Source organism: Pelodiscus sinensis, chromosome 3 (genome assembly GCF_052426305.1).
Source record: "Pelodiscus sinensis isolate ZL-2025 chromosome 3, ASM5242630v1, whole genome shotgun sequence".
NCBI lineage: Eukaryota > Metazoa > Chordata > Testudines > Trionychidae > Pelodiscus > Pelodiscus sinensis.
In genome coordinates, this window is record NC_143054.1 from 12,252,121 (window position 1) to 12,278,293 (window position 26,173).

Consider the following 26,173-nt stretch of genomic DNA (forward strand, 5'->3'; position numbering starts at 1 on the left):
CACCATCTTGGCTAACAGCTATTGAGGCACCTGTCCTCTTGAAATGTATCTAATTCTTTTTTTTTAATCCAATCACTTTTTGGACCCAGTTATTCCTATAGATTAAATCCTAATGATACATAGGTAGTGCAATTTTTTTAAAGCAATAAAGAAAAAAATTTACCTCCCAAGTAAATGAAATCCATGGAAAGAGAGTGAATGTTAGGAAAGAATGGGAGCAAAGACAGAGTTCAGGAAATTATCCTCACTTTGTTTGTATGACTTTTTCTGATTTAATAAAATCAAAAGTAGAAACCATAGAAAGGCACACACACTCTGGGTATGTCTACACTACAGCGCTAATTCGAACTAACTTAGTTCGAATTAGTTAATTCGAACTAAGCTAATTCGAATTAGTGCAGCTAGACTTAAAAACTAGTTCGAATTAGCGTTTTGCTAATTCGAACTAACATGTCCACACAGAGTGGACCCTGAACAGAGGTTAAGGATGGCCGGAAGTAGTGCCGGCAGGGCATCAGATGAGGACTTAGAGCGTGGAGCTGCTGTCTCAGGCTAGCCGAGGGCTGTGCTTAAAGGGACCCGACCCCCACCCCGGACAGACAGTTCTCAGGGTTCCCCGCTTGCAAAGCAGTCCTGGCTTTGAGTGCCCTGAGTGCCCACACGCGGAACATCACAGCACTCGGCCATCACCCCGGCTGCACTTGCCATCCGGGGGGAGGCGGCAATCGGGGGGGCTGCAGGAGAGCTTCCACCCTGAGAAGCCCGCAGAGCCAGCCCAGTCCTCCCCATTGGGGGCGCGTACCCCATTCCTTCCTCACCTCCTTCCACTTACCCTTCCCTAGCTCCCCTTCCTGATGTACAAAATAAAGAAAATGTGTGTTCAAAAATAGAATCTTTCTTTATTGAACAAAACTGGGGGAGACTGGAAAAAGGAGGTGGGAGAGGGGAAGAGAGAGGCTGGGAGAGGGGAGGGCAACTACAATGATCAGGGGTTGGGAACAGGTCCCATATGAAGAGAGGCTAAAGAGACTGGGACTTTTCAGCTTAGAAAAGAGGAGACGTAAGGGGGAGGTTGGGTCCATGGAGTGGTATTAGCCAGGGGGTAGGAGTGGTGTCCCTGCCCAAGGTTTGTGGAAGGCTGGAGAGGGATGGCACGAGACAAATGGCTTGGTCACTGTCTTTGGTCCATCCCCTCCAGGGTACCTAGGGTTGGCTGCTGTTGGCAGATAGGCTACTGGACTAGATGGACCTTTGGTCTGACCCAGGACGGCCATTCTAAGCTCAGGGCTCACAGTCGGGGGTCTTAGTGGACCCCCTTGATTTTCATGCCAACCTGCTCCTGGGTGGCCAGGCTGGCAGCTCTCCTGCCCTAGATGGCCACTTTCCTGTGCCTAGTGCAGAGTTCATGGATGAGGTCCACGATGTCTGCACTAGACCAGGCCCGTGCCCGCCTCTTGCGGTGCTGGCCAGGCTCCCGAGAGCCGCCAGCCTGGTCCCGGGAAGAGGGGGAGGGCTGGGGGGCATCGGATGGCTGGCTCGAGCTGTGCCAGGTGCAGGGTCTGCTAGCTGGGTGCTGGCAAGCTTGCTCCTGGCACGGGCACTGTAGCCAGCCCGTGCCCCTTTAAGGGGTCCGGGGCCGGGAGGGGGGCAGACGAGTTTCCCTGGTGTTGGCCAGAGTGGCCACCAGGGAAAGCTGGGGAGGGCTAGCCTCCCACTAGTTCGAATTAAGAGGCTTCACAGTCCTTAATTCAAACTAGTAAGTTCAAACTAGGCTTAGTCCTCGTGCAATGAGGTTTACCTAGTTCGAACTAAGCGCTCCACTAGTTCGAATTAAGTTCGAACTAGCGGAGCGCTAGTGTAGCGCCTATGAAAGTTTATTCGTACTAACGTCCGTTAGTTCGAATTAACTTTGTAGTGTAGACATACCGTCTGACTCTTCCCTAGGGCTCAATTTCACATTTACATATATAAATCTGGAAAAAGTTGACAGCAAAGCACAGACACAGAGGCATACAGTCACCGACAACCATTTAATATCTTCTCCTATCATTCTGATTGCTTGTGCCCAGACAGTAGAGGGTCATACTTCCTTTATGGGTTAGGGGTAATTATTCCCTTGTTAGCCTTTAGGCTTGTCAGTCTGGTTCTTACTTATTTCCTCTTTACACACTTTTTATCTTTGATTATTTGCCAGGTGCTCTGTTCTATTGCAAATTTCCTATCTCCACATCCCTTGCTAGGCAGTGTTTTACTCTCTTGTTTGTTTCATATCTTGCAGCTAGTACCTTGCTAAAATATTTCCTAGAACACTTTTCAAAATATGGGAAAGGCTAGTGGTTGGCAAAATTTCACTCTCTGAAGTTAGCTTCATCTTATCTGCCAGACATCATGAGTGTCTGGCGCCCAGGCAAGACTTAAAATCTTCCTTTGGCTATTTTACGTGTCAGCATAACTAAAGGAAGAATGGCGCCAGCTCCACTAATAAAAATGGCTTATCTGCTACCATGCAGAACAAGTTTCCATCGTGCTTTTATGCAAGTGTAAGCAACAGAGCAGCAAAACTAGTCATACCAGCTTACCCAATAGCATCAGTGTACAGACTCTCTAAGAAATAATCAATAGTGGGTCTCTTGCCCTCTCTATGGCTGGTTTCTCATGAAAAAAAAGAACAGTCTCAATTTGATCCCAATGATGAATGGAACAGTCTTCAAATATCATAAACGTTCAAAGGACTGGAAAAAACATTTCTGACCCTGCTCTATATTGGTAAAGATTCTCATTTATAACAAGACCACTCTGATTTTCATACTTCTTACAGTGATTGGAGCGGCCTTAGCGTAAGCAAGAGTATGGCTCATTATCTTTTTAATACAAAGAGAGTAGCCCAGATTCTCTTTCAGTTAAACCTGCTACACCTTTAACTAATTAAATTAATTGAATCAGTTGTTTTCAAGCATTTAAGGATCTATACTGCATCCCTTTCCAAATAGGTTGCCTTCCAGGTACCTATATCCAAAATAGGCAGAGATGATGTACAGGAGGAGCACATGTGGTCATATGCAGGCCACCCCAGATTTCCACTTTCTCTTTTGTAACAGCTCCTCAAGGTTTTCAAATAAAAGGGGCACAGGAGAACATTCAGGGAGCTGAGCAGCAATGCCAGTGGCTTGAGCTAGTCCTATGTGGAGGGAATGCCACCTCCACCCCCTAACTCAACACAGCAGACCACCTAGTCTGTCTAGGTCAGAGAGGTGGAACCAAAATTTGCAAGTCAAATGAGCTGAGCCTCTCCTGCAAGTTCCAATTGTTGGTTTTAGTCCTCGAGCCTAAACAGACTCGGTGGTCTGCTGAGATAAGTTAGGGGGTGGAGGTGGTAATTCCTGAGCCCTGCCCCACAGGTCTGGCCCTACACACCTGGCATCACCAGCCTGAGATGCCCCAATAAAAAATAAACTTCTGTATTAAAGAAAATGTCTTGTTCATCATTACATGATTTTTCATGAACCCCCTGAAAAGAGCTCATGTACCCAAGTTTGAAAGACACTGATGTAGATGTATATTAGATTCACTGAGACTTAGAGATACCTAGATGTGCCAACTCTTGTGAAGATCCTTTCTGACATGAGATTATATTGTTCACTCTAATTGTGAAAATTACTTATAATTAGCAATATTTAACTCAGATCAGCTTAACTGAAAGCAGAAATTTCTTAGCGCTTTCCAAATATACAATATTAGGCAGTAAAAATCAAAGGCAAATAACATATTTTTGGAAGAATGTTTAACAAAACCGGTGTTCCATACAGTTTCAATTAATGTTTTATTGTGCCTGCTATGATGCTGAGTCACTTTCCCAAAGCAGGAAACAGGCGAGCTATATATAATGGTTTAAACAAAAAATCCATTCACTTCCACAGCCTCTTTAAAGGTGCTGGAAGACATTTTCTATCTGCCCAGAAAGAACAGGTAAGCTTTACATTCCTTTCCTTAACACAGAGAGACCTTATTCACAGGTTTTCAGATAGAATCTGCTACAAAGAAGTCTTCTTGAAACGTTAGGACATTCAGAGAATTACAATGACATTTCCTTAGATGTGGGGAAGGGTAAAAAGCCGTTAGAGGACTAGAAAAAGTAAGAGAAAATATGGAAATATAAAGTAAAAAATTAAAAAGTCTTTAACAGTATGAGTGAATAGGTAACAAAACAGGAATTAAGCAGAGGCATTAAATAATAGATATGTATAAATTCCAGTACTTTGTACGCATTATTGGCTTAGATAAAATTCTCTTAAGGGCAGGGACCGTTTCTCCTTACATAGCCATAAACTACCTTGAACATATAAAATGCTGCCTAAAGAACAATTGTAGGGTGTATAATTATAAAATAGCTTCAAGAGATAATTAATAATGAATTCAAGTTGCATTACTGTAAGAAATAGAGGGAGATAGCCTGATATATGTAATGAATAGTGTAGGTTGCACTGAGTTGTTCCAACACTCAGTCTTTGCGAGGGGAAAAAAAGCACACACAAGATTTCTTCCCTTAATGCTCACCTAATACAGGTTGGAAGTGTAGGTTGGACCTCTCTAGACCAGCACTCTATGGTCCAGCAACATATGTGATCTGGAATGATTTCAGTTAGCCAAAGGTCCACTTAGCATGGGTGTGGCCAAGTTTCCTGTGGTCCCATAAAGTTGTTTACAGCCACCAGTCCTGGCTCTCAGTGTTCTGTGCTGTTATTTAGCTCTAATTTTCCCCTAAATGCCATCTAAGAGCCCAGTAAGGAGTGGAAGCGTTGGTAAAGCTGCTAGACAATATTGACCTCCGATGGTTCAGCAAATTCTCAAGTTCTGCACGAGTCAAATCCCAAGGGTGCCTGTGACAGGGCAGGTGGACCACCCGCTCTACCCCACACTGGGATGGCCTCCGAGGAGAGGGGCGAAGGCCCGGAGGGGGAATTAAGCGTCTGGGGGTGCACCGCCGAGAGCCAAAAGATGGCGCCGAGCGACGGCGTGGCCGATGGTCCGCAGCCCAGTCCGGTGTCTCCTCGTGATGTCAGCAGGGGCGCCGGCTGGGACACCGAGGAGGGCGGGGGCCAGGGCGCAGAAGTGACGTCGGCCCAAGGCACCGACCAGCGGGAGATTCAAAAGGGCCGCAGCCGTGGCCAGGAGGGGGGAAGTGTTCGGCCCTGGGAGGAACCCCAGGCCCTGGCAAGGAGTCCGGACCCTGAGAGGTACAGGCTGCCAGGAACCCCCCGAAGTGGGAGGTGGAGGGTAAGCTTATCCCCACACAGGGGGAACCAGTAAGGGACTGACTGGGAAGAAGGGACCCAGGGCGGGGCCATGAACCCCGCGAGTGGAGGGTTTGGGGGATCTTGACCCCCTCCACTGACAGGGGACGCATGTCCCCTTCTTAGGGCCCTGGGTCGGAGCTCGGAGAGAGGGAGGTCCTGAGCCCCCTTCCCGGTCCCCCTGGGACCCACGCAGGCTCGGATCACGCCTAAGGTACGGGAGATACGCCGGGGCCAAGAGGCCAACCATAGAGCAAAGCTCCCACATAAGACAATTGCCCACCCAAACTCGGGGTGGCCTTTAAGGGGACGGTTACAGTGCCAGACTAGAGAGGTTCAACCTGTATTAAGGGACTGATCCTGCAATAATGTACATGGCTCAATAAGATCCATGGGACTTAGCACATGTACAAAGCACTGAGGTGATTGCAGGATCAGGCAATAAGGTTTAACTCTCAGAGCAAGTATATTTATCCCTTCTAATGCAAGGGTTCCTAAAATGTGATAAGCAAGCCCCTAGGGGTATGTGAGACATCTGACAGTAGAGCGGGAAAAGAAGTATGCAGGAGAAATCATGTAATAGTGCGTTTTCATAATAGGCTGCTCATATGAAGCTTCAAAACTCAGTGGGAGTTTCTTATACAAAATAGAGTAGTTAATTTATTTCAAGATGTACCAATGAGAATGCAGATACACAGAGAAGAGGACATATGAGGCCTTACTCTTAATCACCATACACCACAGATGCCATTGCCTAGAAATCATCCAGTTTGACTGAACTCAGAACTTAATCAAGGTTTTTAACAGCTGTACACATTGTGCTATAGCTATATCTCTTATGCAACAGTGAAACATAGACAACAAGTTAAACACCGGGGCTGCGTCTAGACCGGCATGATTTTACACAAAAGCAGTAGCTTTTGCGCAAAATCGTGCCGCCTGTCTACACTGGCCGTGAGTATTTGCGCAAGAACATTGACTTTGTAATGTACAAAATCAGTGGTTCTTGTGCAAATACTCTGATGCTCCCGCTCAGGGATAAGCCCTCTTGCGCAAGTATAACTTGCAAGGAGTATTCTTGCGCAAGAGGGCCAGTGTAGGCAGCCACGTTAATTTCTTGCGCAAGAAAGCCTGATGGATAAAATGGCCATTGGAGCCTTCTTGCTCAAGAGAGCATCTACACTGGCATGGATGCTTTTGCGCAAAAGATTTGCTTTTGTGGAAAGGCACATGCCAGTATAGACATTCTCTTGCGCAAATACTTTTAACGGGAAAACTTTTCCATTAAAAGTATTTGCGCAAAATCATGCCAGTCTATATGCAGCCTGGCAGTGTCACAAAGACTACACTAAGAGTGTGTCTACACTGGGCCATTATTTCGGAATAACTACAGTTATTCCAAAATAACAATGTGAGCGTCTACACACCCACTTCGTCAGATGCATGTAGTGGAAATTCCAGAGGCAGGTATAAATATACAGACATAAGCAAAGAGTTCCAATCAAGAGTAAGGCTAGAGATAATGAGGTCAATTCAGTCAAGGGGGATGAGGCCACCTTCCAGCAGCTGATGTGGAGGTGTGAACACCAAGGGATGCGAAACTGCTTTTGTAATTTGATAGCCATTCACAGTCTTTGTATAATCCAAAACTGATAGAGTCAAATTTGCAGATGAATTGTAGCTCTGAAGTTTCTCTTTGAAGTCTGTTTTTAAAGTTTTTTTTGTTGCAGGATGGCTACTTTTAAATCTGCCACTGTGTGTCCAGGGAGACTGAAGTGTTCTCCTACAGGTTTTTGTGTGTTGCCATTCCTGAGATCCAATTTGTGTCCTTTTATTCTTTTACGTAGGGACTGTCCAGTTTGGCTGATGTACATGGCAGAGGGACATTGTTGGCACATGACCGCATATATTATATTGGTAGATGTGCAGGTGAATGAGCTCATGATGGTGTGGCTGATCTAGTTAGGTCCTGTGATGGTGTCACTGGTGTAGATAAGCGGGCAGAGAACACCTGCCTCTGGAATTTCCACTACATTCATCTGATGAAGTGGGTCTTTGCCAATGAAAGCTTATGCTCCAATAAATCTGTTAGTCTGTAAGGGTATGTCTAGACTGCATCCCTCTGTCAGCAGAGGGATGCAGATTAGGCAGGTCGACATTGCAAATGAGGCAGGGATTTAAATATTCCACGCCTAATTTGCATAAAAATGCCGCTGCATTTTTCCGACTCAGCACTTTGTTGCCAAAAAGCGGCAGTCTAGAGGGGGATCTGTCGAGAAAGAAAGCCTTTTTCGACAGATCTCTTATGCCTCCTGCAAGGAGGTTTATAGGATCTGTCGAAAAAGGCTTTCTATTCAAATGAAGCACGAGATATTTAAATCCCTGCTTCATTTGCAATGGTTATGTGCCTAATCTACACCCCTCTGTCAGCACAGCGGGAATAGGAGTTTATTTCAAAATTTGGTGCTGTGTAGACAGCGCCAAATTACGAAATAAGCTATTTTGAAATTGACTTGAAATGAGCTATGCAATTTGCATAGCTCAAATTGCGTAGAGCTAAGGGTTCAGTGTAGATGCACAGACAAAGGCATTTTTGTAACTTGTAAAAAACGTGAAAAACCTTATTTATATTTTGTTTTTCTTACAAAATTTTAGGATGAACATTTTTGCCATTACCTTGGTGGAGATTTCTCAGTCCAATTTACAAATTTACCCAAATAAACAATTTCAATGAGTTGGTTATTTTCACCTCAGAACATGTCACAGCATATATTTTCCCAAGTTTAGCATACCAAAGTAACTTTAAAAAAACATATTTCCCATTTCAAAAGAGACACATTTTAACTTGAAATACTTGTGTACAGGTACAACTGTATCAAAAAAGCTTTTGTATAGTACTGAGTGGAATGCAAGAAAAATATCTCCTTTTTCATTTTATTGGGCATATATCTTTAATCTCTAGTACTGGAGCAGTCATGCATAATATTAATTTGGAAAATAGCAACATAAAGTTATAAGATAAGAAATGTATTACCAGGAAAGAAAATTTACATCTATTAACTGTAATGACCTGCATTAATCTGGTTAGTGTTTAGGGCCAGATCCTTCACTACTGAGGAACTGGCCCAAAATGGATCCATATGCCACAGTCAGATACAGTGATTAGACTATTTTTTTATTTGGGTCCGCTACTAGCAGACAATGTCACCAGGCCATTATATTGCTAGTTTACCAATACCTTTCATCAGATAAGTCTACCCCTCTCCTAGAGAAGTGCTGGCAGACATTAAGATTGTGCAAGATATGGTGGAGCAATTCCTTATTCAGTGTAAATGGGTTCAGTTTCATGGATGTCGAAAGACCTCCAGAGAGTGATGTTGATAGAGTTACAGGTGAAGATATGGCCCATTGCTTCCCAGTGTCACGCAGTCAATGTGGGGAGCAGTGGAACTTGCTATGCCTGTAGGAAAAATACATGCTCTCTTTGCAAGTAGCTCTAGAGACCCACTCTTGCTGCAGATAGAAATGTCATCCAGCTCCCTCCTCATTTTACCAGGAATACCTGAAACCAGAGCCATCAACCTTCCTGCTAAATCAAACATAAAATGAAGTCAGCAACAAATTACCCTGGCATCATGCAGAGCCTACTTAGACTGGAGCTTGGCCAATGGAAGTGAATTCCAGCCCAGCCAGTATCCAAACCAGTTAAACCATAAACACTGAGAGCTAAAGCCTCCCAGGCGATGCTAATTGAAATAATAGCCAGAGATAATTGGATCCTGGACCTTACAGGGATTTAAAAATACTCTCAAGCACTTTACGATTTGCACCCAGAATTTCAGATTCTTTTGAAATAACCCTTATTCCCTAAAAAATGAGATTTAAGGGAAATTTCGAAAGATGGGTTTTTTTTTCAAAATAACCCAGTCTACACAGCATTTTTTTTCAAAATAGGGCATTTCAAAAAAGAGTCCAGATGCCATTATGCAAATGAAGTGCAAGTTTTGTAAATTCGTGCTTCATTTGCAATTTAGCTCGGCTGCATTTGCATTCCTCTCTCAAAAGAGGAATGCAGTGTAGACATACCCTAACAGTGGTGAGAAGAAACAAAAAACAGGACTATATAGCACTTTAAAGACTAACAAGATGGTTTATTAGGTGATGAGCTTTCGTGGGCCAGAACCACTTCCTCAGATCAAATAGTGGAAGAAAATTGTCACAACCATATATACCAAAGGATACAATTTAAAAAATGAACACATATGAAAAGGACAAATCAAATTTCAGAACAGAAGGAGTATGGGGGGGGAGGCAAATGTCTGTGAGCTAATGATATTACAGGTGATAATTGGGGAAGCTATCTTTGTAATGGGTACGATAATTAAAGTCTTTATTCAAACTTAGGCGTAAAGTATCGAATTTAAGCATGGATGACAGTTCATAGGATTCTCTTTCAAGTGTAGTCTTAAAAGGCCTTTGAAGCAGGATGCAGGTAATCAAGTCATTGAGACAGTGTCCTTTCTGGTTGAAATGGCAAGAAACTGTTTTCTCTTTGTGATCCTGTCTAATATCTGTTTTGTGGGCATTGATCTTTTGGCGAAGTATCTGAGACGTTTGTCCAATGTACATGGCAGACGGACACTTTCGGCACATGATAGCATAAATTATATTTCTGGATGTGCATGAATATGTGTTCTTGATCTTATAATTCACTTGGTTAGGTCCAATAATGGTATCAGCTGAGTGAATATGTGGACAAAGCTGGCAATGGGGTTTGTTGCAAGGAAAGGTACCAGGGTTGGTATTAGTGTGGTATGTCCTGTGGTTGTTGGTAAGTATCATATTGAGGTTAGGTGGTTAGGGTCATCTTGAGGTTAGTATCATCTTGAGGTTAGGGTCTGTCTCCCAGAGCCTCTTGGAGTTTAGTATCCTGTTCCAGTATAGGCTGTAGTTTATTGATAATGTATTGGACAGGTTTAAGTTGGGAGCTGTAGGTGATGACAAGTGGTGTTCTATTGTTGGTTTTCTTGGGTGTGTCTTGACATAGATGGTTTCTAGGTATTGGTGCATAATTTCATATGTTCCATTAATGGGTGTGCTTATGAATGAGCCTTTGAGGATACAGCTGATGTGATTAGGTCCTGTGACAGTGTCATGAGAGTAATGTTTGGATAGCTGGTTGCCTCATAGTGCTGTGGAAAGTAACACAGAGAAACAACAGAAGATTTTTCTCTCTAGTATAAAGACCTGGTGATAAAATCCCAATTTCCCAATTGAGAAAAACCCTAGGCATACACAACATGTTGCAGCATAATTGCATACTGTGCTTAAATAAATATAAGCTAGAGACAAGAAAGGCAATTAAGCAGGTTTTTCTTCTCTTTTCAGAAATGATTCTGCTCACTGCATTCTTGTGCCTGGCTGCTGTGCTGCAGCAAACCACCGGACAGGTAGGACAAGAACTTGATGGGAAACATTTTTCCAATCCCATTAATATTTTAAGATTTCTGAACCCCAAGGAAAAATAAAAATGTCAAATATTTTTGCAAACTGATAAAGAGAAGTGCATTTGTTCACACCTTGTGAAATGTTCCACGTCAGTAATTTCAAAACACTTAGGCTGTGTCTAGACTGGCAAGTTTTTCCGCAAAATCAAATGATTTTGCGGAAAAACTTGCCAGCTGTCTACACTGGCCGCTTGAATTTCCGCAAAAGCACTGACGATGTAATGTAAAATCATCAGTGCTTTTCTGGAAATACTATGCTGCTCCCATTCGGGCAAAAGTCTTTTTCCGAAAGACTTTTGCACAAAAGGGCCAGTGTAGACAGCACAGTACTGTTTTCTGTAAAAATGCCCCGATCGCGAAAATGGCGATCGGGGCTTTTTTGCGGAAAACCGCGTCTAGATTGGCCACGGATGCTTTTCCGCAAAAAGTGCTTTTGCGGAAATGCATCCTGCCAATCTAGACGTGCTTTTCCGAAAATGCTTTTAACGGAAAACTTTTCTGTTAAAAGCATTTCCGGAAAATCATGCCAGTGTAGACGTAGCCTTCGACTGTGTCTATACTGCACCCCTTTTCCAGAAAAGGGATGCAGATGAGACAAGTCGGAATTGCAAATGAAGCGGGGATTTAAATTTTCCCCGCTTCATTTGTATAAACATGGCTGCCGCTTTTTTCCGGCTCGGGGCTTTGCTGGAAATAAGCGCTAGTCTAGATGGGGATCTTTCAGAAAATAAAGCCTTTTCTGAAAGGTCCCTTATTCCTGATTTTAAGAGTAATAAGGGACCTTTCGGAAAAGGTTTTATTTTCTGAAAGATCCCCATCTAGACTGGCGCTTTTTTCCGGCAAAGCCCCGAGCTGGAAAAAAGTGGCAGCCATGTTCATGCAAATGAAGAGGGGAAAATTTAACTCCCCGCTTCATTTGCAATTCCGACTTGTCTCATCTGCATCCCTTTTCCAGAAAAGGGGTCCAGTGTAGACAGCCTTCATGTTGGTTTTGACCATTCTGGGGGGGAAGAGGAGTGAAATGTTAAGCTCAGTTAAATTCCTAAATGAATGCAAGCACTCAGATCAGATTAAGTCCATTAAATGGCATAAGTGTTCATGGCAAACTAATTCAATGGCTTCCAACCTTCCCAAACTACAGTACCACTTTCAGGAATCTGATTTGTCTTGTGTACCCCCAGGTTTTACCTCACTTAAAAGCTACTTGCTTACCTCAGAAAAAAATTACGAAAGTATCATAGTACACTATTACTGAAAAACTGCTGACTTTCTCCTTTTTACAATATAATTATAAAATAATTCAGTTACAATATAAATATTGTACTTACATTTCAATTTATAGTATATAATGCAGTATAAACAAGCCATTATCTACATGAAATTTTAGTTTGTACAAAATTTGCTGATGCTTTTTTTAGAGCCTGTCGTGAAACTAGGAAAATATCTAGATGAGTTGATGTGCTTGTGGAAAACATCTGCGTATTCTCACGGGTATACACACTCTTGGTTGAGAAACACTGAAGTAAAGAACAGATCCTGCAAATATTTTCCCATCTGTTACTCATATGAGTTATCTTCTCAATAGCAATAGAATTATTATCGTCAGTAAAGCCAGGCACATGAAGATGTTATCATAGGATCAGGGATTAATATGCTTGGCTTAGTGAGCGTTACAAAGGAAAAGTGACATGACACAAATATGCAGTAAGAATTCAGAGATTAGAGATTAGAGGTTCATAACTGGGAGCATTTTGGGGTATTTTCATGGATGTGAAAGAAGTAAGACTTTCAACATGTCTTCCATAAAATGTTTTAAAGAGATGCTTAACTGTCACATAGCTTCATATCTCAATTTCTTTGTGCTTGTTTATGCAGTGCCAAGCACAATGGGATCCTCAATCTATGAGCAATTAGGCTGTAAATAAAGGGATGAATAATATATTCTGTGGAGGGTTCCCCTCCCCATCTCCTGTATTTGGCTTGATATATTTCAAAGAACTTGAGAGTCTAAAAATTCTAAGATTAGATAATGCTATCAGTTTCTAACTGCTAAATTGTGCTTATTAGTATCATACCTGAAGATATCACATAGAGTCTGATCTATAATTAATGAATTGATGATTGATTGACAGATTTATTCTGATGAAATTAAGTTCATAAACATAATTAGTTCATGAAATATTTCAAAAACACACTCATTGGAGTCGATTCCTATATTTGTGTATACAATATTTCCGATTCACAGAACCAATACAAGAAAAATGATTGTACATTCTATTTATTTAGATTTCAAATGTAGCTTCTCTGTCAACTGACAATGCGGTTCAACAAAAGGAGATTGTTGACAAGCACAATGCCCTAAGGAGAGCGGTTAAGCCGACCGCTCGCAACATGCTGAGGATGGTAAGAAGTATTTTGCAAAGCAATCTGTAATGCATAGAGACTCTGTTACTCGGAAATTTGCAATGGCACAGCATTCCACGTGGCAGAAACATGTCATTTGAATCCTTCCCTCCCCAAAATATTGAAGAACCCTAGAATTATCAAGGGAAGGGAGCAGATTGGATATGACAAATCTAGCTGCTCATGAACAATAATTTCAAAGGGGTAGCCGAGTTAATCTGTAACTGACAGATTAAACAACAAATAGTCTAGCAGCACCTTAAAGACTAACAAAACATGTACATGGTACCGTAAGCTTTTGTGGGTATAACACACTTCTTCAGATGTACTCACAAAAGCTCATGATACCATCTACATGTTTTATTAGTCTTTAAGATGCTGCTAGACTATTCTTGTTTTTTAAGTTTTTCCATGAATAATGTCTTCTTTTGAAGAGAAGAGAAAAACCAAGAGCGTCTGGTGTTCCATGATGCCCTATGTATTCTCCATCAAATTAATCACCCTAATATCTAGCTTCCACCTGAGGTCTGCAGCTATTGAGTTGCTTCTCCTTTTACCATCCTAATGAAAAAGAAATTGTCCAAAAGATTTTAAACGTGGAAAATGCAATTTCCAACTATATTGTTCCACATTCTGAAGTACTAAGAGATGCACATCTGACCATCGGGTGTTTCTCATTTCATTAAGGAATGGAGTCATGCAGCTGCCAAGAATGCCAAGCGTTGGGCAAATGAATGCACTTTATCCCACAGTCCCCCAGCTGAGCGATCAACTAGTAAGTAAAGTGTCAGTTTTAAACAATCAATGACTATTGAACCCATTATAAGAAATATTTTCACATGATGTAACCCAATTCATATTTAAGTGGTAATAATATTTTACTAAATGAACAACATTTATAACATTGGAGTATATGGATTAATCTATTCTACAATAAGACTGCATTATATTTAGATATATAAATTTCAACATTAAAAAAAGAAACAATTCACTGAAATGTCACAATTTTTAATTTTTGAAGAAAAATTGGGGATTTTCTTTTTAGTTTTATCCTCTTCAATATCCCTCCTCCCACTCATTATCCCCAAAGAGTTCTAATAATACGAAAAGTGCTTTGTGTGAACGTAAACCCCTTTTCATTGATGTCACAGATTGATGACTCTCCTGGAAATTTCTGAATCTTGTACTGCTTCTCCCCACAAGAACATGCAAGGGCTTTCACATAAATCCCCTTCATGAAGCTTTGTGAATTATTTCCTTTCTATTTTCAGGTACGGGCTGTGGTGAAAATCTCTACATGTCAACTAAACCCCATTCCTGGTCAGATGCAATTCAATCCTGGTACAGTGAGGTGGAAAATTTTGTGTATGGCACTGGGCCAACCACACCAGATGCAGTGATTGGCCATTATACTCAGGTAGGGACGATGGTACCACTTATTAAATTTGTGCTTTAAGTCATATATATTTGGCTAAGTGAATACCAGGAGTAGTAGAAAAAGCAGCCTCAATGCATTTAAAGGGAATAAACACCATGGAGGATAAGAATTATTTCAACACAGCAAATGTAATGGGGCAATATATAAACTGCAGACTATTAGACTCCTCACAGTGAAGTCTATTACACTGAGAGATGCAGTGGAAAACTCTATTATTTAACCCTAGGTTAGACCAAGTTCTCTAAGTTGTAACCATATTGGCAGAGATTTTTCTTCTTGTGGAAATAATGTTGTTGCTGTATTGGTAGCAGAATCTGGCCCTAAATCACCATAATCTTCCCTTAGCTTTCCTTCAGTGAATTCTTCAGACATATACAAGTTCATTAAAATGCACCAATTATAAACTAATCAAGCTAATGCCCCTACAGGCTAGGTAGGAAGAAAGTGTGAGGGAGACTTTATTTGTATTTTTTTTAATTTGCTGTTTGGTTACTCCATGAATGGAGCATTTGGTTATTCCTGGGATGAGGGAAAAGATAAGAACCCCAAGGGGATAAACAATTGTAGGTTGGCTTATCCTGCACAACTGTATCATCTTAAATTTCATGACCAAAAGGGGACATTATGACTACCTAGTCTCACCAGTTGTGTGCAACACACAGCGGCTAATTTTATCTAATGATTCCTGCACTTCATCCAACTATTTGTGGTTGAACCAGTGTACATGTTTGTATGTATATGTCCTGATTAAAAACACCAAGGCTACGCCTACACTGGCATGAATTTCCGAAAATGCTTTTAACAGAAAAGTTTTCCGTTAAAAGCATTTTCAGAAAAGCACGTCTAGATTGGCAAGATGCTTTTCCGCAAAAGCACTTTCTGCGGAAAAGCATCCGTGGCCAATCTAGACACGCTTTTCCGCAAAAAAGCCCCGATCACCATTTTCGCGATCGGAGCTTTTTTGTGGAAAACAGTACTATGCTGTCTACACTGGCCCTTTTGGGCAAAAGTCTTTTGGGAAAAGACTTTTGCCCGAACGGGAGCAGCATAGTTTTTCTGGAAAAGCACTGATGATTTTACATGCTATCGTCAGTGCTTTTCCGGAAATTCAAGTGGCCAGTGTAGACAGCTGGCAAGTTTTTCCAGAAAAGCAGATGATTTTCCAGAAAAACTTGCCAGTCTAGACACAGCCCAAGGGTACGTCTAGACTACAGGCTTTTGTCGACAGAGGCTTTGTTAACAGATACTGTCAACAAAGCTTCCATCGACAAAGAGCATCTAGACCACATCCAGTTCTGTCGACAAAGCAAGCCACTTTCTCAACATGATAGTGTAGACACAAAGGACAGTGTAGATGCAATAACACCTTCTGTTGACAGAACTCTGTCGACAAAAGGCGTTATTCCTCGTAGAATGAGGTTTACCACCGTCGACAAAACTGCTGAGTTCTGTCGACACTCGGCGGTAGTGTAGACACAGGTATAGGTTTGTCGTCAAAAGTCCATTTCTGTCGACAAAACCCTGTAGCCCAGACACACCCCACGTGACTGAGGATCTACAATGTTACTTGGTTTCATCCCCATTAGATCCCAGATTGGTTCTAAGAAGGTTAAATAAGACCATATGAAAACAACACAGGGTTCTGTTTTTTTCCTAGAAGATGTAACATATTCTGCCATACCATGTAATAAAATAATATACCCAAATCTCAAGTTAATTTAGAAAATGTTTATTAATGTATATTTTATTAGACAGACACTCACCAAGTTACAAATGTTTGAGTTATGACCACCCCACAAACACAATTCTGCAGGCTCAGCATGGCTTTGGCATGTAATGCTGCCCCGCCCAGCAACCCTCCTCTTAGCCCCATCCCCCAGCTGCCCTGCCCAGCCATGTAGGGGCTCCCCTCTCCTCCAGCCTGTGCTCAGACAACCTCCCAGTGAGCAGATGGGGAAGGCTGGTTGTAGAGACCGTAGGGTCACGGCTGGAAGATGGGGCTGGGATGGCCGGAGCCTGTGCTGAACCAAAGGATGGAGACAGGGGGCAGCTGGAGCCAATGCTAAGCCCGAGGTGAGAGTGGGGTTTGCCAGTGGATGGAGCTGGGGGCTGCCCAACCCAATGCTGAGCCTGTGGGAAGAGGGAGTTTGCTGGTGGATGGAGCTAGGGCCAACTGGAGCTGATGTTGAGCCCTCAGGCGGCTGGGGCTGAGGCTGCCCAAGCTGGTGCTGATCCCACAGGCGGGGAAGGGGGGCTGCCTGAGCTGGTGGTGATCCCATGGGCAGCTGGGGAATAGGCCTGGGGCTGTCCATGCTGGTGGTGATCCTGTGGGTGAGGCAGGGCATGTGGCTGGCTGTAGGAGCCAGCACAGAGTGCATGGGGGGCAGGCGGTGGAGCCGGCCAGGGCTGGCTTAACACAGGGGTTTAAGGTGCAGCCTAGAGACCCAGGCTAAGATTTCTGGGACACCAAAAATGTGGATCTTTCCATGGGCCCCTCTTACTCCCAGGATCAGAGCTGCAGGTGCTAAAGATCCTGAGTTCTGACCTTGCTTGGCAAGGAGGGGATTCGGCTCCTAACTCTGCCATTGCCCCTTCCCCAGGGTTGGAGCAGTAAGCACTGGGGAGCTTCCCTTCATCCCTCACCTGAAGGCTCAGCCTCAGCAGCTCCTATTAGCTGGGAATCTGGGGAAAAAAGGAGCTGTGAGGGGCGGTGCCTGCAGACGAGAGCAGGCCAGCACATAAAGCCACCTGCCCTGCCCTGCCCTGGCCTCCTTTCCCCGGCCTGAGCCACCACAGGGGAGCTGCCCAGTTAAATGTCCCACCCTCCAACCCTCTGCCCCAGCCCTGAGCCCTCTCCCACACAAAAACTGTGGGCCCCAGCCTGGAGCCCCCTCCTCTACCCCAAAGGCCTCTAGAGCCTAAGCCTCCTTCTCCCCCAAAATCTAACAGCCCCAGAAGAGTTAATCTAGCCCTGTGCTCCGGGGATATCCAGAAGTCCCCTTTCAGGATCTCCACCTACCTCCTCGTCTTCCTCTCTGTGATGGGGCGCCCCGGCCCTGCACTGTAGGTCAGCCTGTGGGTGGGACCCAGCTGGCTGAGAGTGCCCCTCCCCCTCGGCCTTGCTGAGCATGCTCCCTGGTGAGCAGCACTATAAAAGGCCCTGAGACAGCTCACTCAGGGCTTACTGCTGAAGGGGAAGGACCTGCAGAGCCAGCTCTAGAGCCAGAGGAGCCCACACAGCCTGAACCGACGCCACAGCCACTAGAACCCCAGCAGACACTGCCGCAGCCACAGCTGCAGCCACAGCCCCAGTGCTCGGCAGGATGAGGGGAGAAACTCCTGGCTGAGCAGGCAGAGGACTGAGCCACTGCTAATAGAGCTCTGGGCTGGGACCCGGTGGAGTGGGAGGGCCCGGGTCCCCTCTCTTCTTCCCCCTCCCTCTACAGTGCTCTGGAGCAGAGGAAGTCCCGAAAGCCTAAGGACTAGGCCACAAGGCTGTATTTACCCTGAGAGGGGAGACTTACAGAGACTAGGCCACAGGGCCAGATTGGTGTTGACAGAGGGGTGTCATTTATGCTGGCCCCAGTCATTAGGGCCGTGTGGACCCCGAAAAACAGGCTCACGGGGAACTCTACAGAGTGACCCCCGTCCGAGAGGGCTGTGCCCCTCGACATTCTGTTTAAACCTGCCCTTCCTCAAGCACCAGCATTCACTGTTAAATCAAAAACTCTTTCTGAGTCAATGTTACTGTTTTTCTTCTCTGTTTAATTACTAGTATTGCAACAGTATTCTTGTCTACTATTTTTCATTGAAAATACACTGTATTTCATCATCATTATGGGTTAATAAGCTTTGGTGAGCTAGCCTGGGAATCTAACCACGATGTAGAGCCTTGTTTCTATATGAAAATGCATTCCAAGTTCCAAACAGCTGACTTCTAAACAACTTTTGGAACACTGCCAGTTTGTAAGTTGGGCACCTCCTGTATTAAAAATACAAGAGCCCCTAATACTTACTCATGTGTTTACTTTTTCTCTCTCCAGGTGGTTTGGTACACATCTTACCAGGTTGGATGCGCAATTGCCGTTTGTCTTGAGAGTGAATTCAACTACTATTATGTTTGCCATTACTGCCCAGCGTATGTATTAATGTCATTGATTATGGGAACTCCTTTGTGCTTTATTTCACTGAAATGATCCAAGAGTCTGTCAGCGACATTGCAGCATGTAGCATAATTTTTAAGGGAGCTTATGGACAAAGAGGCAATACAGTAATAATGGAATACCAAAGCACACACAGAAATTACAATCCAAAGTAAAACAGTCCCTAAGCCCCCCAATAATTGTCCAGTGCAGTCTGCTCTGCCTAAGATTCTAAGCATTTTTTTCTGACAGCTAGGTAACTGAAAAGATGATTCTGGTATTTCTAACTAATAGGGGTCTTCAAGAAACTTTCCCTAAGGCCTCTTAGCCAATAACTGTCTCCCACCAGGTTTATAACACCTTCCTCTGAAGTAGCAGTGCCAGTCACTGTGACTCTGTTAGGGAAGCATTTGCAAGTACCATAAGCTATCTATCGTTAACATTACAGCCAAATGGGTAACATTTTTAAAGCAGTCACAGTGGTTTTGTCCACAAATCCTTAATTCAATTCAATATTTACATGTTGCCATGTGAAATTATTGTTTGACATTTACCAGACTAAGGGTATGTCTACACTACCCTCCTAGTTCGAACTAGCAGGGTAATGTAGGCATACCGCACTTGCAAATGAAGCCCGGGATTTGAATTTCCCGGGCTTCATTTGCATAAGCGGGGAGCCGCCATTTTTAAAACCCCGCTGGTTCGAACCCCGTGCCGCGCGGCTACACGGGGCTCGAACTAGGTAGTTCAGACTAGGATTCCTATTCTGAACTACCGGTACACCTTGTACACTACCGGTGCTACCTAGTTCGAGCCCCGTGTAGCCGCGCTGCACGGGGTTCGAACCAGCGGGGTTTTAAAAAAGGCGGCTCCCCGCTTATGCAAATGAAGCCCGGGAAATTCAAATCCCGGGCTTCATTTGCAAGTGCGGTATGCCTACATTACCCCGCTAGTTCGAACTAGTGGGGTAGTGTAGACATACCCTAAGGGAGTGTGATTGCAGCACATGCAGATGTGCTTGTGTTCATTTTATTCTAGATAGCTTGCCAAAAATAGCAGAGAGCGTGCTAGGGCTGGCATTAGCTCAGGCTGTATGCCTGCCTCACCCCTCTGAGCACATACTCACTTGCACACACTAACACTACTGTGGGGATGTCTGCAGAACCTGCAAATCATGCCTCTGATGGCAATTAATGTCCCTTGTGTGTAAATGAACGTGTGTGCTGAAGACTGGCTTTCCATTTTATGCTGTTTCATTCTACCATTGTAGGGGGAATTACAGAAAGTTAATGAAGACACCTTACAAAGCAGGGCCAGCATGTGGAGATTGCCCTAAAGCTTGTGACAATGGACTATGTAGTAAGTTTTTTTGATATTTAAGTATGGCAGGGGCGTAACTTTCACTCACTAAAATGATGCTTCATTCCCTTGAAGGAAGGCATTGAGAACTTATCAAATCTGCCTACAGAGGCTGAGTGCGAGGCCCTTACACATGCTCACTGGTAGGCATGTTATGTTGAAAAAATGAGCATGTGTAGGGACTCACATAAGAGCTTCTGGAGTGGGAGAGGGGGGGTTGTTATCTTGTCAGGGGACTGTCATCACGTTCTCATGTCCCCAGAAGAAGAGAAGACTGTGGAGGACACGATGACAGTCTTCAGACATGTCACGTTTCATTATAAAGGAAAATAGGATCGATTGTTCTGCCTGGCCTCCCGGGGTAGGACAAGAAGTAATCAGCTCCATTCACAGCCAGGGAGATAGAAGGAATTTCCTACTATATAGTAAAGCATGGAAACAGGTTATTAGGGAGCATGTGGAATCCTCATCATTGGAAGTTTAACTTTTTTCAGAACAGGCTAAGTATGTACGTCAGAAATGGTACGTGCTCCTCAGCCTGGGGACAGGTCCCTTCTAGCCCTACATTTCTATGATGCTGTACTAAATAGGCCTTTGTCTCTATTCATAATTATTATTTGTTTTGTGATAACACTTAGGAGCCACTCTCATGGGCCAGGACACTGTTGGATATGTATATACACAGGTATATGACTAGGATCTTACCAAATGCAAGGCTACAGGAATTTCAAAATCACAGTGTTCATGACTTCAGCTATTTAAATCTGAAATGTCACAGAGTTGTAATTGTAGGAATCCTGACCTTAAAAGGAGTTGTGAGGAGCAGATGCCAGGTTATTGTCTGTGTGTGTAGAAGGGTGGAGGGTTGTAATATTGCTTCCCTTGCTTCTGTACTGCTGCTGGCATTGGCTCTGCTTTCAGAGCTAGGCAGCTGGAGAATCACAGAATCACAGAACACTAGAACTGGAAGGGACCTCGAGAGGTCATCGAGTCCAGTCCCCTGCCCTCATGGCAGGACCCAGAACCATCTAGACCATCCCATATAGATGTCTATCTAACCTGCTCTTAAATATCTCCAGAGATGGAGATTCCACAACCTCCCTAGGCAACTTAGTCCAGTGTTTAACCACCCTGACAGGAAGTTTTTCCTAATGTCTAACCTAAACCTTCCTTACTGCACTTTAAGCCCATTGCTTCTTCTTCTATCCTCCGAGACCAAGGAGAACAATTTTTCTCCCTCCTCCTTGTGACACCCTTTTAGATACCTGTAAACTGCTATTGTGTCTCTGGGCTTATCTAGACTATGCCAAAGTGTGGAAAGATGATATGCAAATTCAGCGGGAATCCGCACACCCTCCCCCGATCCCACCCTGAAAGCAGAGCCTTCGAAAGTGAAAGCAGTTCAGACACAGCCCCCTCGGCAAACCTCCCCCTTTGTTGAAAAACCACATAAACATCATTTTTTGAGGCAGAGAGGCTTTTTGACAAAGGGGGAGGGTCTCACTGAAAAAGCCGAATCCAAACCACCCCCACCTTCAAAAGTCCAGTTCTAGAAAGTGAGATTGGAAGAAGACATGCAAACTCCCACAGAACCTGCCTATCCTCCCTCGACACCCCAGCATAGTATAGATAAGCCCTCTCTGTCTGCTCTTTTCCAAACTAAACAAGCCTGGCAGTGTTTGGTTGGGAGCCCAGCTCTGAAGGCAGAGCCGTCATTAGAAGCAGTATAGAAATAAGGGTGGTATAATATGGTATTTCCTCCCTCACTTCTGCATTGCTGCTGACAGATGCTGCTTTCAGAGCTGGGTGCTTGGCCAACAGCTGCTACTCTCCAGTCTCTCAGCTCTGAAGGCTGCACAGAAGTAAGGGTAGCAATTTGGTGATCCTCCCCCCCCCTTAAAATAACCTTATAATGCCCCTAAATCTTCCTTTTTGATCAGTACCCCGAGTTTGAGAAGTGCTGGTCTCCCCCTATAAAATCTATACAATATAGACTACAAAGCACAAAATAAAGACCAGATTTCTTAGACAACAAGATTTCACAGTCTGTGATGCCTGTTTTATGGCTGTGAATTTGGTAAGGCTCTCTACACAATGAATCATTCTATGAAATTGGTGAGAACCTGTGCAGTACATTATAGAGAGAGATCCCGTATATAGAGATAGCTGTACATATGCTGCTTAATGTGCATCAGAATAGCCTCATCATGTTCCCCACCTCCACCTCCTAGAAAACAAAAGGGAACCAGTGTCCATGTTAAAAATATTGAACACTGACAATGGCTAGAGAAAGTCCCCACAAGGGTTTTAGAACAAGTCATTTGTCCAGGCCATGAGGAAAATGGCATTTTCCTACCGTCATTCTGAGTAGTATGGCCTCGGTGTAGAACTTTTCCTGACCCTGCAGAGTACTAGCATGCAAGTAGCTCCATTGACTTCAGAGGAACTAAGTGTTCCACCATGTGAGTGAGCGTCATATATTCTAGCCCATGGGTGGCTAGTCTGTTAGGTGAGGGAAGGCATTGCCTTCCCAAACCACCAACCTGGCCCTGCCCACACGCTGCCCCCAAAATGCCTGTTGTAGGCACACTGGGGGCAGAGTGTTACTGTCCCCCAGCACCTTCCTTTCCCTGAGCTGCAAGGCTGGAGAGGCTGGGGGGGGGAGGGCACACACCCTCCTCCCTCCCCATGGTGCGGCAGGGGGAGGAGTGCAGAGGAGGCTTGGCTCCCATGAGGGGTGGGGCCTTGGCAGAAGGGGCAGGTCTGGAGGTGGGGCTGGGGGCTTGCCTTCACCCACTGCCCATGCAATAGCCCTTTGTGTTTTATATATCAGGCCCTTGGCCTCTGAGAAACACATTTCTTCTAAGACTGCTGCAGTGACTCTACCTACAGCAGCTGCCAGGTGGTGTGTGAGAAAAAGCTGGCCCAATAGCTGAGTGTCTCTTCATCTATTCTGTCCTCTAATGTGCCCTCCCAAGCAGGGGTTCTCATCTCCTCCTCCTCCCCGCACCTCAGAGATGGTCAGTGCCTTTTGCTAACAACCAAAGTCACCTGTATTTGTAAACAGAACTGCAGAATGTACAGGCTTGTAAACCTGGGTAGCTCATTCTTAAGACGAAACTCTCCTGAGAAATCGTAAAGAGAACGGATCTATTCCGGTTCAAATGAACCTGACTTCCAGACCTGACTGGTTCCATTTTGTACTTGTTTTGTAGCAAGCAGTATTAAAACAAAGTATTGCTCCACTTGGTAAAATGCCTTAAACCAAGTGAACAATGTTTCTGTTACAGCTTGATTGGGAATAAAAAATACAGTGAAAAATGCTTATTCCATCAAAATATGCTTTAAAGGAAACAGTGTCAGGTTTTTTCCCCTCTCCTCTTGTTAGTGCCTAATCTCATGGTCTCCTTCATTTCCAGCCAATCCTTGTAACTATGTGGATGTGTTCTCAAACTGTCCTGCTTTAAAAAGCTTCTTTGGATGTTCACACCCCCTGGTCAAGAAAAAATGTCCTGCCTCCTGCCTTTGCACCACTGAAATAAAGTAACAGCCTCTGATTCCTCCCATCATGGAACTTCTTCAGTTTAAGGACAGCACCTTTTAGAAAATTAAGGTCACATCTTGCTGCCCTTATCTAGGAAGTCCTGCTGACTGCAATGGGATTACTCATCTGAGTAAAGGCTGTTGGATCTGGCCTTTCACCTCACATTTTATCCTGGTTTAATTCTTTCTTTTAAAATGTAGTAGATTTTTTTCTTCTGGGCCTGACATTCAGCATTTCACATGCTAGACTTGTACAACATTTAATGACTGAGATTTCTTATTGATCAATATCAACTTCATCCTTTACAAAAAAAAAAAAAAAAAAAAAAACACTGAAAGGTCTCCTGCTGGGATATACTCATAGAGTCCTGATTCCAAAAACAATCCCACTGATACAGTGAGCCAGACTTCTCCATTGTCATTCATGTTGAGAGCCAACTTACTGGGCACCTTTCTGTTCTTGAAATAATTTTCACAAAGGGAAGGAAGGATGGGATAGGAAAATGTTCTCCTAATAAAAAGTAGAGCTGTGTCACCTGAAATATTTTCAAATGATTTATCACTTCTCTATCACTCATTAAATTACTCATTCAATACTGCATAACTTGTTTTTGCTTGTTATTACTTTTGCTTCATGTAAAATGCAATTTAGCCAAATTCCATAGGTATTTTTATCAGAATTCTTCATTTGTATTGCCTTGATACTGCAAGCTCTGTTTGGAAACAGCATATGCCTGGAAACACTGCAGAAGATCCATAACATTCTCATATACCTTGAAGAGGGGATATTTTTCTGGTAGAAATAGACAAAGACTGTTGGGGTGAGAGAAGCAGTTTTAGTTAAAGAAAAACAAGAAGAGTTCTGAGCCTCACAAATAAGGGGCCAAGTGGAATGAGGAAAGTCTTTTCAAGTAAGTTGGTGGAATTTTATTAAGAATGAATTCAGGCTTCTCTCTCATTCTTACATTCAGTCAGGTACATGCTGGGTTTCTTTCCACCTCACTATCACAAAAAGAGAGTCCCCGAGATAGAACAGACTCTTCTGCCGGGCTGAGTGTGTAGTTGGAAAGATTGACGATATTGCTGGGTGAGTTAGGGGTACCACTATTGTGGCCCCATGTGGCAGGTAGGATTTTAGACAGCTTACAGTCCTTTTTCCTCTGTAGAGAAGTGAAGTGTGTAATATAAATCTCCTAAACAAAGACTGTGAATGGCTCGCTAACTACAAAAGCAGCTTCTCCTCTCTTGGAATTCACACCTCCAGATCAGCTACTAGAAGTGGGCCTCATCCTCCCTGATTGTATCCCCCTGCTCATCTCCAGCCTGATTCTGGCCTGCATATTTATACCTGCCTCTGGAAATTTCCACTACATGCATCTGACGAAGTGAGCTTATGCTCCAATACTTTGGTTAGTCTATAAGGTGCCACAGGACTGTTCGCTGCTTCATCGAAGAGAGTGCATGAAATGAACCTGCAGTTTCCATAGCCTCCTGTTAGTTCAAGAAGGGGCAGGGCAATGAGCAGAAGGGGCGAGGCCTGGGGCAGCCAACCCACAGCCCCTCACATAGCAGCATGCCATGCCCCCTCCTACCCCTACTCACTCCTCCCCTCCCCCCTCGGCAGCCCTCAGAGCCACCTGGAGAGCACTGCACAGCATTCCCATAGTGATACAAAGGGCTCAGGGCTCCAGTTGCTGCACTTGCCGCCCTAGCAGGAGCCATGGGCTCTTTTGAATCTTCAGGCCCTGGGGCAATTTGCCCCATTTCCCCTCTCCTTCACCCATCATTGCGTCTCTCCAAATCCTCTAGACTGTGCTCAAGCCACTCACCACTGCCTGATGAAGGGTGGCTGGGAGCAGCCAGTAGGGGGACTGCCTAGGCAATGGGAGCTGTCTGCTAGAGCTGGCATTCCCTGACTCCCCATCTCACTGACTGCACTGCAAGCTGTTTCTCTTCCCATCTGTGGTTGGGAAGGGGCCAGTAGGAGGCCCTGACGAGGAGGGGAGGCTGTGGCCACACCTACCTGTCCCTGGGGATCTCGCTGTGCGATATGGAGTCTCTCTTCCCCCAGCCCTTCATTTCATTGGGGTTTTGTCAGGTCAGCAGTTAAAGCCGCTTCTAGCATCCTTATCGCTCGAAAAAGGAGGTATAGAGGATCTTGCGCAAAAGAGGGGGTTTTGTGCAAAATGGCCCTATCTACACTGCAGGTTTTTTCCACAAAAAAACTCTTCCACAAAACAGATTGGAAGAGACTATTCAAATGAAAGTGTGAGAAATGCTAATGAGTGCTTCATTTGCATTTCCTCTTTTGCAAACATGCTACAATGTAGACATAGCTACATATGCAACATGCAGCTGCCTAGGACACCACAAAAACTGGGGCAATTTGGTGTCCTGAATTTCAAGGTGCCCTCCACAGCTGCCTATCAGTAGGGATGGCCCTGTATATCACACTGTCAAAAACACATTTTGCCTAATGTGGAGAGGACT

General features: G+C 44.2%; 1 protein-coding gene across 1 annotated transcript; it reads left to right on the top strand.

The window, feature by feature from the left end:
• Nucleotides 1–3,876: 3,876 nt before the first annotated feature.
• On the top strand, nt 3,877–24,287 carry LOC142827746 (cysteine-rich venom protein-like). The gene is made up of 8 exons (XM_075923361.2): nt 3,877–3,966; nt 10,680–10,741; nt 13,085–13,201; nt 13,889–13,976; nt 14,473–14,618; nt 18,683–18,777; nt 20,052–20,140; nt 23,560–24,287. The coding sequence occupies exons 2-8, from the start codon at nt 10,682–10,684 to the stop codon at nt 23,685–23,687; spliced, it is 723 nt and encodes a 240-aa protein (XP_075779476.1). The 5' UTR covers nt 3,877–3,966; nt 10,680–10,681; the 3' UTR covers nt 23,688–24,287.
• Nucleotides 24,288–26,173: the final 1,886 nt, after the last annotated feature.

Excerpts from the sequence above, each read along its gene's own strand:
- LOC142827746 (XM_075923361.2), top strand. The coding sequence starts at position 10,682 with ATGATTCTGCTCACTGCATTCTTGTGCCTGGCTGCTGTGCTGCAGCAA. Across the intron at positions 10,742-13,084 it reads TGCAGCAAACCACCGGACAG|ATTTCAAATGTAGCTTCTCT; the intron begins GTAGGACAAGAA and ends CTATTTATTTAG. Across the intron at positions 20,141-23,559 it reads TTGTGACAATGGACTATGTA|CCAATCCTTGTAACTATGTG; the intron begins GTAAGTTTTTTT and ends CTTCATTTCCAG.